The sequence below is a fragment of the Halichoeres trimaculatus genome, unplaced genomic scaffold (genome assembly GCF_033239565.1).
Source record: "Halichoeres trimaculatus isolate MK-OKI-2021-1 unplaced genomic scaffold, fHalTri1.1 fHalTri1_scaffold_5, whole genome shotgun sequence".
NCBI classification, from domain to species: Eukaryota; Metazoa; Chordata; class Actinopteri; order Labriformes; family Labridae; genus Halichoeres; species Halichoeres trimaculatus.
In genome coordinates this window covers 8,600,919-8,616,035 of record NW_027437183.1, presented here as the reverse complement: position 1 = coordinate 8,616,035, position 15,117 = coordinate 8,600,919, and the positions used below count along the sequence as shown (strand labels likewise).

Below are 15,117 nucleotides of genomic sequence, written 5' to 3'. Positions count from 1 at the left end.
AACTTCCATCCAAAAAGTCTTAATAACAGGGCAGCTACAAAAATAATGAAGAGTGCCCTTAGCTTCGCATTTAACACATTCATCTGGGGTATTGGGATCAAATTTATTTAACAGAACTGGTGTTGTAAAAGTCCTCATTAGCCACTTATATTGTTATATTGTACAACCAACTATTTTAAAAACAGTCGAAAATTAGGCCAATTTACTTAAGGCTAAACACTGTCGACAGTGTCAATTTTTTTTTATCAGCAATCCAACATTAGCAGAGCGAGCACCACCAGCCGTTTTAACCAGAAACAGCTTATGTACAACTTCATCTCCTTTTAGTAGGTAAATGTACTGCCAAATTGATCTGATCTAGGAGACTCTTGACAGTGATGGTTTTATTCAAGTATTCATATTTTATCATGGGCTACTATGTTTTTTTAGCGTTTGGGGCCAGCCTCAAGTGGACACTCAAGAAACTGCACTTTTTTTGCACTTCAGCATTCACTGAGGTTTTGAATATCACAGGTTCCTGTCCTCATCTTGTGTGATAAGTTCTCTTGAATTTATCAGCACTCACAGCAGAGGGTGTTTTGTTGTTTGGATGGATTTATACTGACACGCCTCACTCTAATGTCTTATCTCACACAGGCAGAGCTGCTGGTTAATAAAAGCTGAGTTGTGCCAACAGACGCTGTGTTGTAAATTTCCCATTCTGAGCCTTTCAGGTCTTGTCTCTTTTGATCCATCATGTTTTAAATCCTGCTGATGTCATTAAAGCGTCATGTGTGTCTGCTGTGATTGTCTTATGAAATTTACCGTCAATCTGGTGAAATAAGTCACTGCTGGAAAGGAACTAATTATGCAACTTGGAGTATGATTACAGCAGGCACAGAGTGGAGAAATAACCAAGCCAGGATGCTCCATCCCATGAGACTGTGCATACTAAAAACACACAGTGTACCAAATGGATGTTAAATGGAGCTTCAGTCTGCGTGAGAGTTCACACAGAGGACAGACCTGCCGTGTGGGCAAACTGCATTACGAAAGCCTTCAGTCTGTCGTAATTTCCCCACTCTCGCAGACGCCACATTCTTGTAAATCACAATAACAATCAGAATCCGTCTGTCCCTGCCATTATGTTTCTTTCCACGTTCCTGATGTCTTTTATGACGGTCCTTGTAGGAACAGGAGGAACAGAGTGGAGGCGGGTTGTTGGGATGCTGGCCGTGGCAAAGCAGACCTTGACTGAGACGGCACTCAATAAAGGGCAGACCTTTGGGAACAATTTATCATCCCCACACTTACTTTAGAAGTCAGCATTGAACTGCATGGATGATGAACTGTTATAAAAGTGGACCGTACTTTTCTTTAAGAACTGGGCCTGTTGTCATTGAAGTGTGGAGGCGAGGCCAGATTATTTATAGAGCAGCATTCATAGAAAAAGCAAGTCAGAGTGCTTTGTTAAAGGGGCTGTCAGGAGTTTCTTGAAAAAGCCACTCGTTTAGAAATATGCCTGATCATAATCCACAACTTAAAATGAGATGATCAGCGCCGATATTACAAGTTGCAGATTATTTCACATTGCTACTTTATAGCCTCCCAATTGGGTTTGGCCAGGATAGGATCGACAGCACGTCTAAGTCTCTATGACAACACTATGCAGGCTGACAAAGTGTAGAATTGAGAGGAGACAACTTTGTTTTTCTCTGCTGAAAATGATTTCTGTGACTAATTTTGTAGTGATGGTGGACACAGGAGCCTAACTGTCAGACAGAAAAAGGACAGAAGAGCAGAAGAAAGCTTAACGGGAGAGTGACAGTGTCCAAGCTAAAGGTTTGGACACAAGCTAAAGGCTAGCACAGGGGCTAAGATGTTTGTGCTAATGTCCACCCCAACTCTAATGCAGCAGTTATTCTGCAGTGGTCTGTTCAAGCTTGAGAGTCTATCAATAAAATGAAGAGTGAGGTTACGTTAGCTCTGCTTGGTAGATGACTGGCGGGACATAGCTAACCAGGATTTACTAGCGTTAACCATTACAGACATGTCTTGGAGCACCAGACTGTCAGCTGTGCTAAAGATAAACAGCGAATAAACTACGTACAAATTGACAGTGTTTACGTCACGTTAGCCTACAGATACATTGGAGCACCTGGCTGACAATAGCAATACTACAACCTTTGGTTGATGTTGCGTTTCAAACCGTATCACTACGTAACTGCACTGATAAATACCTTACCTCGGCTCATTGTATCCATTAAAAAGTTGTCTTGAGCAAAGAAAATTTGTTTCGATCCAATCTCCTTTTAATTCCAAAACAAAAACATGCCTTGCTAAAAGTCAGTATGACAGTGTGCGTGAGACTCCGGGCCACAAGGTGGCGAGGCAGTCTAATTAAAACAGATACTTCTCATAGCATCAGACTGAGGAAGACTATGTTCCTCTGAGGTTGTTTTGCAAATGAGACTCAACAGAGCAACTTCACTCTGCCTGTTTCTGGTTTTGGGAACACAAAACCTGTCCTGGAGGATCTGAGAGGTATTGATGCCACACAATGAAGTGACGGATCTGCTGAGCATTTAAGCCTGAGACCCCAAAGTGCTTTATCGAACAACAGAAATATGTTGTAATCTATCCTCTGGAAATGCCAAAACCGCACATTGAGCTGGTTGGAAAAAGTCATTGAACAAAACTGGCTGTTAATAGTAATACAGGTCAAATACACTGGATTTTCTCCATTAAAAGGAAACAAAAAAGTGGGAAATGGTGTGCTCTTTGTGATGTGTGTTTTTACTTTCCCATATTGGCGTCACAGGTATCAGTCGTTGAGCAGAGGTGTGATGCTCCCTGTCAACAGGTCTGGACTGTTGGGAAAGATAAAGGTACCAGGTGATGATGTAATCTCTCTCACCTGCTCTCTGTCTACAAGAGACATAAAACTGTCAACATTAGATCCTGAAAAGACCTCACCAACATTAAGATTTGTTGACTTGTGAATGGGGAGTGCTGGGTGTGTTATGGCTGTGACAGAGGGTGGAGCAGGGACACACACACAGCAGGTGCCTGTGTGGAGATGTGAATGTGTTTCAACTGTTCTTTAATATTTGGTGCAGAACAAAAATAAAAAACCTCATTTTTCAGTCATAATGTACTCAAAAGTGCTTCTGGAGGCAGACTCTTGTTCCCATGAGCCTTTCACACATGCATCAAACACAGAATTTACCAGTCCTGCCAATCCTGTTAGAAGTCAGGTTGAGCTAATGCGTCTGAGGCTGCAGATAATATCTAAAAAAGTTTTGGTAAGTGATCAAGTGAGCAAGTCTGAACTATTTCAGCATTGGCTTTACTCTTTTAGACTCCAGGCTGGTGGATGGATAAAGAAAAGCTGTTGTCATTTGGATTTGCCAATAAAAAGTTCATGATTTCATTGGGAAATAAGTTTTTTGTTATTCAGCTTTCGTTGTTTGTTTTATGAATCCATGGATGAGATTTTCAGAAAACTGAATGAGAGGCCAAAATCAGAACCGTTTATCTTCCATAAAGCAAGAATATAGTTATGAACTTCCCATTTTACTACCTCTAACTAACAAACAGATCTGATTTATTGTCAGTGATATTCTATTGCAGCCCCAAAACATTTGAATTAAAATCACAGGATGTCTAAGCACAGTTGGCTTGTTTGTCTGAAAGAGGAAACTCCCAGAACAGACAGTACAAGGAGTATCTACAGTTACATAACTCAGTCATTTCTTCTTCTGCAGTCACGTTACTTAAAAAAATACACTGATGTCACCAAAACACCAGGACTTCCCAACAGTAGAATGCAAAGTGCTGGACCCACAGATATGGAGGCCTGCTATGAGTAAATCAGTCAAGGAGCAGCCTGTTTAGAATTAGGAGAGCTTACGGATAAAAAATGAAAAATGGAGCCTGTTCTATTTGATACCTCTGCCTTTGAGCAAGGCATTAAAAGCATATAGGATTGAGTGATACATTTGAAAGGTGAGACAATAATTCTTTTCTCTTTACTTCCCTTTTTTTATAGTCATTGATTTTGTCATAGACTAAAGCCTGGCTCACACTACAGGATTTTAAAAATCATAAAAGATTCTGAAATCGGGCTGTATCTCACACATTAGGAGAATCTTCACAGATTATCTTCTCTTAAATCTTAAGCACACACTAACTACAAGATTTGAAAATACTGACCAGCACACACTACAGGATTTCACCCAGATTATTTGACCAGAGAGAGTGATGCACCACATGTGCTCAGTTGTTTGAACTGAGGTTTTTAGAGCACTGGTGGGACGGGAGGAGAGAGAAGCAGAGCTGTCTGCAGCGGTGCCTTCCATCCATTACGCGCACGCAGAGGGACAGAGGTGAAAAATTTGCTGTATCAGCCAATAATGGCATGATCTCACACCCATCACTGATAAAACAACAGTTTGCTACTGTATGAAAAAGGCGTGATTATGTGTTATTTTATAAGGCATTATTGAACTTGCTCCAGTGGGCCAGTGGAGCGCACAGTCAGCTGACCCGGAGCCTTTCAGTTTCACTTTCAGCCTGCGTTTCTAGTCTGTTGTCCGGTCTCTGGGGCTCTTTCTAATTGTCTATTGTCATCCTCAGTGAGAATGAATGTTGTAATCATCCAGATAAATATCAAACATGTTTGAAAATTATCAGGGCGGCTCCAACGAGTCTGTGAGACGATCGTGGGGCTATAGATTCATCTGTCAACCGCTCACACTAGAAGATAATCTTGCCCGAACGTCGGGGCCGATTTTAGTCCCTGACCAGATTTCTCCCCCGATTGTCGGGAGGACCGAATCTAGGTTAAATTGGGGTGAGAATCCTGTAGTGTGAGCCAGGCCCTTGCTGAGAGGTTCCAGGAACCAGGAACCTTTTTGCTGTGAGGTGACAGGGTTAAGCTCTCTCAGCTCCAACATCATAATAATTGTGCTCTTATGTCCTGAAATCCCTGTGTCCTGTCCTTTTCTTTGAGCTCCATCATTTTGTCCATTACAGCAGTTTGTGCTCATGAGATCTTTTTGAAGAAGTCTGACGAAACTGCAGCCGCTAAATCACCTTTACATAATGAGTAACGTCCCATTGTCAGAAAGAGCCTTTGTGCTCCGATCATGCGATGACTGTAAGTGGATGGTGATTGTGTTTGATGCTGATGTGCTCAGAGAGAAATAAGATGAGGGAAAAGGTTGAAAGGTTTTCATAATTCATTTAACAAATAATGTGATTTTCTCCTCCTCTAATGTCACAGCTCCCCAGAGGCTCACACTCTGTCATGTGATGAAATAAAACCTTCTCCACCTCGGTCAGTGTGCCCTTAAGCAAGGCACCACATATCAGTTTGGTCGCTGATTGATGAGGAACTTAGTTGCTCTGTTCCAGGCTGGCGGTTCTGTTGTTGGCATTGGATGTTTATCTGCGTTGGATGTTTATCTGTGTTGGATGAAGGCTCTGCAGCTCTGTGAAGTCTCCTAGCAACCATCTTGAAGATGGCCTGGAAAGAAAGGACCTGTGAAAATGACGGCTAAATTTATATCAACCACACAACAAAGACAGAGATAAAACATTCAACAGTTTCTGTATGAAGCCTGAGGGAGAGCACAGAGAAACCTGCAGAATGTCACATACCATCACCTGTGTTGTCTTTATCCTCAGCTCAATCAGCTCCTTAAAATTCAATCTATCCATTTCGTTAAATCACTTGTCTGATACATTTGCATTTGATACTCCACCCAACAGGACTTTGAGGTATTGAAATATGACCAAACTCTTCTTCTCTCCTCTCTCTGCAGGGCTGCCTTTGCCCTGACCAAGCCGCTCAAGATGAACATGGTGAAAAGGATCATGGGGCGGCCCAGGCAGGAGGAGTGCAGCCCCCAGGACAACGCGCTGGGCCTGATGCACCTGAGACGCCTCTTCTCCGAGCTGTGCCACCCTCCTCGCCACATGACACAGAAGGAGCAGGAGGAGAAGCTCTACATGATGCTGCCCGTGTTTAACAGGGTGAGTCTCACCAGGAGGAGGAGGAGGAGGGAGAACCAAACACAGACTCTCTAATGGATAATATGTTGATCAGACTAGATCTTGAATTATTTGTGTCCAAACAGACTTTAGATGGGTTTGTACTAACTCAGGAAACTGTTTGTAACCTGGTAACGCTCTGGAATTTAAATCCTGTGGTTAAATTCTAATTTTCACACTCACCTGCCCACACACCTTACACACTCAGTTAGGTGAGCCTGGAAACTGGTGCAGAAAATAGAGCACAGTGAGGAGCCTGTGTTTTCAGTCTGGATTCAGGTCAAATCTGTTTACCATGCAAATGATCCTACTGTAGCACTCAGAAGCGTCTATAATGAATCTCTAGTGTTGACAACGAATTAGAGCTTGAGCTCTGTGATGACACGCTGATCTTCAGAACCACTTGGCAAACTGAATGTTGTCTAATTCATACCTGTTTGACACTGAGGGAGGATTTAGCCATGTAAATAGAGCAATAGGGTTTCAAGAGTGATCTTGAAATAGTCTCACTTTTGTGTTTTTTTTCCTGTTCATAATCCACAAGTCAAAATGAGATTATCAGTGTTGAAACTGTTAATTTCTGTCATTCTTCTATATCTTTGGTTAGGTCAGATGTTTCTGGGAGAACACAAATCCATATGGCACATAAATCCACAATCCTTTTGACAACACTATGCCAACTAGAAAAATTTAAGCAGTGAGAAGCAAGATCCATCCTCTTTTCAGAGCAGAGCAGAAGTAAGCTAAACAGGAGAGTGATGGAGCACAGACTAAGGCCCCGTTTACACGACGTTTCATCTGAAAACGCTAAAACGCAGTGAAAAAAAATCTGCGTTTACATGAAACCGCTGATGGACTAAAAAAACGCTGTAGTAAGCATGCCAGGCCTGTAGGTGGTGCTATAACTGTCTTGTCCAGAAGCCACTTTTGGGAGATCTCCACCGAGTTGAGCCAATCATCTGGTGTATTGGGGAATACTAAGTTAAAAAGTGGAGCAAAAGATGCATATTTTGTTGAAAGACAGTCAGCAGATTCAGCAGATTGAGCAGCACGAGCACAACACGGTAGTTCGCGACGATCGTAACAACGGTACTGTTGTCCTGTTGTATGAGCGTGCGCGAGGCAGAGTGTGACGTCAGCGTTTCCACTGAAATCGCCGGCTTACTGTTTACACGGCAACGGTGTTGGGAGCGTTTCAGAAAAATCCCACTCTGGAGGCCATTTTCAAAAGTTTGCGTTTTAGGTGGGCTGAAACGAGGTTTACATGTAAACGCGTGGCCGAAGCACTAAAACATAATCAGGTTGCTTTGCATCCTGCAAAAAGAACAAAGAAAAGTTGTGTTAAAATGCAAAACAAACATCTAGGCAAGAGCCAAGGAACAGAGTCTTTAACCCCGGAAAAACACAACCAATTTCAAACATAGGTGTCACTGAAACCAGAGGCAGACACAGTCTTCATAAGCCTGGTTTTCATGGAGCGGTCCAGTTTGGTTTGTCTCGGCACGAAATTCATTTTGTGGGGTTTCCTCAGACTAATCCTGGGACAGATCACCAAATAACCAAGATGAACCGTCCCGCTTTTTGGGATCCTTCTGTAGGGGTGCCAAACTAAACTGATCCGACCCCAGAAGGTGGAGCTACAACACCGTTGATTGGTCGAAAGAATTGTCAGTAACTGTTCGACGGCAGCTGTATTTCTCCTGGCAGCACACAGTCTCTTCTGAAACAAAGCTTGATTGAGCTTTGTAACAAAGAGCCATATGAAAATTACAAAGAAGACAAATCGCTGGATGTCTTCCATCGTTTCTCTTTGTTTATCTTGTTGTGTTTTTCTTCTTCGTTCGACTTAACTAACTGATGTGGCTATTAGCAGCCAGCTTACACACCACTTACGAAGAGGCGGCACAGTTGGTTGTGGAAACCTAAACAGGATCCGTCTTAACTGAGCCAGGGCGTACCACACCGTACCGATCTAAACTGGACTGCTTGGTGGAAACAGGGCCACAGAGCCTTCAACTGATTCAGAAACTAAAAATGAGCAAAGTATAAAAAAACATGTATAAATAAAGGGGAAGGAAAGGCCTTGGTGCAGAGACAGGACAGGAAGTCATCCAGGACAGTTTTAAATAGCCGTGAACATGCAAAGATTTTTCAAAACATTTATATTTACCGGACATAAAATAAATTCTCTGTTTACTGTGTCTCAGTTTGCGACAGTGATGGATCTGCGAGTGTCTTTGTGTTGTTGCAGCTCTGTGGAGTGTTCTCGTCACACTGGAGTGTCTCATCGAGGGTCTCTTCACTTATCAGCTAATTATGCAGTGCTAGCTCCGATTCACTCACTGGTGGCATAATTCATGTTAGAATTTACAAGTCAAGTACTCCTCCGTGCAGCAGGACGCCGGCTCCAGGGCCTGTTTTCATGTCCGATTTACTGGATTAATAAATGTGTGATGAGTCGATGGAGAGTGAAGTGGAGTTTATGTTTCTCCCGCTCCCCTCGAGGCTTTGACTGCTGCTGCGAGTCTGTGGCTGTAAAATTAGGACATGTCAGAGATGTAGGACAGTGTACCTTCACCTTGATGACTCCTGTGTGTCCCCGCTTGATGTGATTACTCTGTGCCTGTGGCTTTATGAGCGTTTCATATCCTCTTTTTATTATTCCCTCAGCCTCTGTTGAAGCAATATTTGCAAATAAACCAATATCTGATTTTCTACCCTTGAAGGAAAATGTCACACCCATCATGGACACTTCTTTTTCCTCTTTTTGTTTCACATCAACATCAGGTCTGCGACATCAATCACAATACAGTGAACACATCAAGAAGAGAAGTTTTTACTTCTGACAGGAGAAATTATATTGTAAACAAGCAGTGCTTTATCCGTTTTGTAGAACACCCTGTGTTTTTAAAAAAACTGAAATAAAACGACTCCTCAGACAAAGACAACAAGTGACCAGTGAAGGGTGGGTGGTGTGAGTCTGGATGAATCTGTCGTGGGCAGAAGGGCGACTTTACCTCACAGCTATCATCGCTCAGCGTACCAGAAAGATAATGAAATCAGATGGTTCCTTGAGAGAGTCTGAACACAATGGAATGTTGAGCCACAGGAATATAGTTAAATCTTTTTACCTCTGTGAGCCCTTCAAAAAAGACTTTGTCTCTATATTACAGATTTTACGGTAATTTTGTCATTGTGATTTTCTGATATTATTAATCAGATTAATTTACATATACTACTCCAAATTTGTTTCATAATCAGATCTGGAGGGCGCTTTAGATACTTAACTGAGTTCTCTCTGTTTCTTTCAGGTTTTCGGGAACGCTCCACCCAGCACCATGACGGAGAAATTCTCCGACCTGCTGCAGTTCACCACACAGGTCTCCCGGCTCATGGTGACCGAGATCAGACGAAGAGCTTCTAATAAATCCACAGGTGAGCTTCTGACACTTTGATTTATTACAGTAAAGATGTAACAAAGTCTCAGCGCTAGCATCAATCTTTCATTGCTCCAGCATCAGCTGTGGCTGCTTCCAATAACCTACTTCTCACTTGCCAAAAAGATGACCTAGTTGTTTCCTCTCCACCTCTGCAGGTGCATTTGGTCTCTGTTCTTTGATAAAAAATTGATCTTGAGCTGTAATAGCGATACTGCAACACAAATTAAGGTAGTTTCATTTAAAGTTCTTGTACCAGCCTATGCGTACTCTACTATGTCATTCCCTGTAGGCATGTGGAAGGGCAGGGAGCTCCCAGAGCAGAGCCAGACCGCCAAGTGCAACTCACTGAATGTAAACATTAACTCCTTGAACAGGAGTTTTCCCAACTGAATTAATGAAAAGTTGTTCTAGCGTTTCATAAATTTGGTGCATCCTAGCTGTACTCTACAGGTGAGAAAGCTGCATCCTCTCAAAGCTTTGACAGTTGTGAAAGCTCTGAGTGCAACTTCCCCACAGGAGAGGCGTTACACACACTGACAGGCACACACACACCTCCATACACACATTCAGACAGACAGACTGGGTTTTGAAAGTCTCCAGCTTCCTGTCTCTGATTCCTCCTTCTCTCTTCTCTCTCTCTCATCTCGATGTGAACATGTGAGGTGTTGTTTTCAAGCAGAGAACAGCTCTGGTTTTGTAACGCCGCGGTCTCATCACGCACTCCTCCAGCTGGCGACCAGGCCTCTGCAGACTGAGTCAGGAGTTGACTCAGTCTCTCTCTGCTGATCTACAGCTCTGTCGTCATCAAAGCTGTCTCTGATTTGCTCTGATGCTAAATTAAAATCAATTAGAAAAAGAACCCAGTGACGATCTTCCTGTTTGTAGTCTTTCAAATAAAAATTCTTAGGAGTTTGTTTATTTCTCCATCTGTTGCTGGCGTAGTATGCTTTGGTGCTGTAAAGCCACTGAATACTTTCTGCTAGCAAACCTTCAACACGTCACGCATTTGTAGCTTTGACCTTAGACTGTATGAATAATATATCTGAGGTATATCTAAGGTATAATGTTAATAAAATCTTTTCAATACCCATCTCTTTTTTTGGCCAATTACTGTTTGTTGATACCAATTCCCTAACCGATTCTGCTTATCGGTCCAATTCTTTATCAATTCCCGTATCAATTCTTTCTGTGAATTTTCTTTATACAAAAAGTAGCTTTACAGGTTTTCTGTGTCAACATTTAATTGAGTTAAGTGAATAAATATGAAATTGGTCACTGAATCTGGATATCTCTTGGTGTAAATATATGAGAATAATTAAAAATCATACATCACGTGACGTTAATGCACTGTTTAGTTGTACGTTATTGACAGGAGTCAATAGGCCATCTAGTGTCTAGAAGTGGTTACAGCATTATTCTAGGTTATTTGGAACCTTGCTGTAGTTATGACGTCAGCCATGAGCCTGCACTTTTCTTCTTTCTTGCCCTGCTAATATTTTGACATTTGGAGTTTTCAGTATCGTTTATAAAGAGTAATTACCTCTGCCATGGAGGTTTTTGTTTTTGGGAGAGTTTGTCTGTTTGTTTTTCTGTGAGCAGCATAACTCAAACAGTAACGGACAGATCTTGATGAAATTTTCAGGAAATGTTCAAAACAGGACAAGGATGAAATGATTAAATTTTGGAGGTGATCTGGATCACCATCTGGATCCAGGACATTTTAAAGGATTCTTTTTCATTGTGAGATAGGGCCATTTTCACCATGTGTATATAACTCAACCATAAATGGTAAGATTGCTTTGCAGAACAATACAAGACAAGGTCACCATAATTTCTGACAGATGTAAAAGTATAATACAGATCCTGGCAATAATCTGGATTCTTAGATCCAGAATTAGAAATATGTACTAGGTCATCATGATTTTCAACACCGTCAGGTAACAAGTTATCGTACAAACCTGCAACTAAGACCTAGTTGTAGCAGACAGTCTGCTGAAAGGGAGTATAACATTAAAGTGGGACTAAAGTGTTGGTGACAATCAAAATATGTATGGCGGAGTTCTGCGCTCTCTGAGTGCTTTTCTAGTTGTCCTGTGATGAAAGTTAAAATTCTATTCTGAAGCCAAAGTTATACCAATGTCCCAATTTCCCATACATGTTAGCATCAAGCTAGCGCTAGTTTTTTCATATTTTTTTTTGTGAATAAGGAGATTTATACCATGTTTAATGTATTAAATAGGAATATCGTGTGATAGAGTAATGTATATTCCTTAGTGTGTTCAATTCTTACTTAAAACTTTAAGCAGAAAATCCTAAAACTGTTATCAAATCGCTAAGCTAAGATAGATGCAACAGACTAGTCGATGTAAGGTCTGGCAGCTCAGGCATAATGTAGAGGATTGGTTAAGGAATTGTGAAGCATAAAGGCTAACGATATAGATGGATTGAAACATTTTTCATAGATTCTCGACGGGAACCGGTTTTCGATACCCATCCCTGGCCAAAAAGCTACATATATGATAATCTGATAAGGCTGGTAATCCGTCAACCTCTGATCTTTATTTATATGAATGACTTTTTCTGCTGTCACGTTTAACAATATGAGCTATTGGTTACGCAGCTGATCATTGTCCCCGATGCACATCTGCCCAACGCCGTGAGCTGTCACTCTTCATCTGTTTAAATCTGTGTGTGTGTTTGTGTTTGCAGAGGCAGCCAGTCGTGCCATAGTCCAATTCCTGGAGGTGAACCAGAGCGAGGAGGCGAGTCGTGGCTGGATGCTTCTAACCACCATCAACCTGTTAGCCTCCTCTGGACAGGTTGGAGCTCTGTTTGTTCTCTGTGTTTACACACTCCGATGCTACATCATCAGGATTGTTTTGTGTTTGAGAGGATCTCCCTCACACAGAAGTGATAGGAGAAAACATTTAAAAAAGAAGGTTTCCTAGCACTCTCTCTCGTTTTGACCCATATACATCCCCCTCTTTGATCTTAAAGCAGAAAACAGCATCAGTCTGAGTAAGAACCGAGAAACAGGCTCTGGAGTACAAGTCCAAATCCCTACTGGACCCCTCCCTCCCTGCTTATCCTCCCCAAACACAGCTTTTTGTTCATTCTGCTCCCCTGCACTGGAAGAGGGATTGCTGCTGTTTCCACCTGATAATTGTTTCTATGCAGATACTCTTATTTTCCCCATGAATAGCATTATTGCTGTATTTTCTAAATCCCTTGCAATGAGATCAAATCAGATATTGGATTTGCATGTTTAGCATCTGCTGCACAGAGCTCTGAATTTTCAAATACAAGCTTTGTGTGCTCCTGGTTTAAAGGTTAGGCATAGGGGTCTTGTTTTTCTCTGTCTCCCCTCTCTGGCCAGCAGACAGCTTTTGAACTTTTCAGCCTGCATTCCTCTGGAGGTCTTGAGGTCTGAGGTCTTGCTGTCAGCTGGCTGGCTGGCTGATTTTCCTGCTCTGCTACACATCAGAAATTTACTGTTGTTGTCGAGTCAAATGCTTCCTCTCTCCGTGTCTGCAGACATGTTTTAAAACCACTTAAATCCTTCTGCTTCCCCCTGTCAGTTACCTCCTTTCTCTGTCACAACAAAAACAGCATCCATTTATAGAGTAGGTTTACTCGACCTCTGCTATGTACATAAAACAACCTTAAAACAACTCTAAAACAGAATTCAAGCTTTTTAAATCTCTGTCATACATGAGTTGTTTTAGGGTCTAAATGAATAAACAATAAGTTCTGGAGTTGCTCCCACAGATTGCTTAAACTGGCAGCTGCAAGGCCAGCTGTACTTATGTAACTAAATCTTACCAGAGTGTGCCTAATCAAACACTTTTAATAATAGTGCTTGTTTTAGTCAGTGAGTGGCACAGATTGTTATTCACATCTAAAAACAAAAGGGATTGTTCCATTGGTGGGCTATTTCTCAAAGAGTAAGATACTTTTCTTAAAAAGTAGAAACAGTTCTTACATAATGTTTATTCAATCCTCTAAACTCCTCCACCCACAACTTTCATTTTAGCTCAAAAAACTCTGGATTATTCTTGTAATGCTTCATCATCTGCTTACTGTGTTTCCATTGTTATTTTAGGTTGAAGTGTAGTAATAAATTAGGAACGGAAACACCACAATAACACAACCCATGTAGTCAGAGCAGATTAGTTATTCCTGAAGAATGCTGTTTTTTCAAGTGGAGTGTTGTGATTGAATAATTTGTTCTAGTATGAAAGACCTTTTTTTTTCAAACAAAAACTTAGAGTTTCAGTAGAAATATCCTGTTTAATGTTCATTGGCAGTTTAAAAACACAAGCCTGTCAGTTGCAGAAGAAAACTAGACTAATTGGAAGTGCTTTAAACAGGTGCATTTATCAGAAAGACTGGGAACTCAGGAGCTATTCTAACCCCTCATTTATTCCTTAATTTAAATATGAATTTGGTCCAATTTTAAAATGACTTATATTCACCTTTAAGAGAACAGTCATAGAAGTATTAAGTTGGGGACTCAAACAGAGTGTAAGATGATTTTTTTCACAATTGTTTGAACAATGTTCCTTCTTAGCTGTTTTCTACAGCTAGCTTGTAGGACTGGCACAAAATGCTATTCTTGTGGTTCCATTATGATTTTTGGGGTGCCGATTGGATTCAAATTGTGATTCTTTGATATTTACAATTTTTGCAATTATTAGTTTACTTTTTTTACACCAGACCATGTGAAAAAGTTAAATGATGATGATTTTGTCTACAGACTGTATCAGGAGCCATATTTTCCCATAAAGTCCACATCACGTGAGAAACATTTCACCCTTTGATGTAGAAAAGTGAAATGTTTCTTACAATCCAGTTTATAACAAAGACTGAAATAAAGAATTTGATTTTTTTTAATTGATTTTTTGACAAAGAATCCCCATTTTAATATTGTCAAAGTATCCTGATGTATAAAGTTTTTCAGATTTTTTCTCCCACCCCTTCTATCTTGTGATATTTCAAATTTGCTTCATTGAAATTTAGAATTACATTTCAGCTAATGGACTCATCTAAAAGTAATAAATCACACTGTAAACAGTCAAAACTGAGCACAACTCATCTAAAAATCTGACCTCAGAGCCTGCAGGCCAATGCTTCAAATAGTTTTGACTATAGCTACCACTAGCAAAGTTAGCACCACCAGCTTTTATTCCACCTTGAAGGTGTACGTCTTATTGCCTGTGCTGGTGACACATTGTTTTGGCCAAGTTGTTAGCTACTGTTATCTGTTCTTGTTTACATACAGGTAGCAGAGCATTATAAACTTAAGGCAGTAGTCGTTAACTGGAGCTACAGTTTAGCAGGTGGCTTCTTCACAGTTTAGACCCAAAAAATGACCAACGTTTCAGAGCTGGAAAACAAAAACATTTGAAGATTTATACAAACTCTGAAGCAACTCCGGTGCCGACCTGTAAGAGTGACAGTTTTTACTCTTTCAGTCAAATAAAAACGCACACATCCTTGGAGCTGACGCAGTAAAGTTAATGGACAAAGGTCTTATGGACAGAGTGCACGGAGCCACTGCTTACTTGGTTTGCTGTGGTGCAAGATTAAAGGATTGTAGATGTGTTTTTAAAGCAACCTCGCTGTCATCTTAATGTAGGTT

The 15,117-nt window shown here is 41.0% G+C and overlaps 1 protein-coding gene across 5 annotated transcripts in view; it reads left to right on the top strand.

Annotated features, from left to right (window-relative positions):
• wdfy3 (WD repeat and FYVE domain containing 3) overlaps positions 1–15,117 on the top strand; it is a 133,820-nt gene that overhangs the window by 24,223 nt on the left and 94,480 nt on the right. For all 5 annotated transcript variants that reach the window (XM_074669350.1, XM_074669348.1, XM_074669349.1 and 2 more), the window contains exons 2-4: positions 5,808–6,018; positions 9,348–9,471; positions 12,186–12,295. In XM_074669350.1, coding sequence (XP_074525451.1) covers positions 5,839–6,018; positions 9,348–9,471; positions 12,186–12,295 — 414 coding nt within the window. In that variant the 5' untranslated portion in view covers positions 5,808–5,838. The remainder of the gene's footprint in view (positions 1–5,807; positions 6,019–9,347; positions 9,472–12,185; positions 12,296–15,117) is intronic.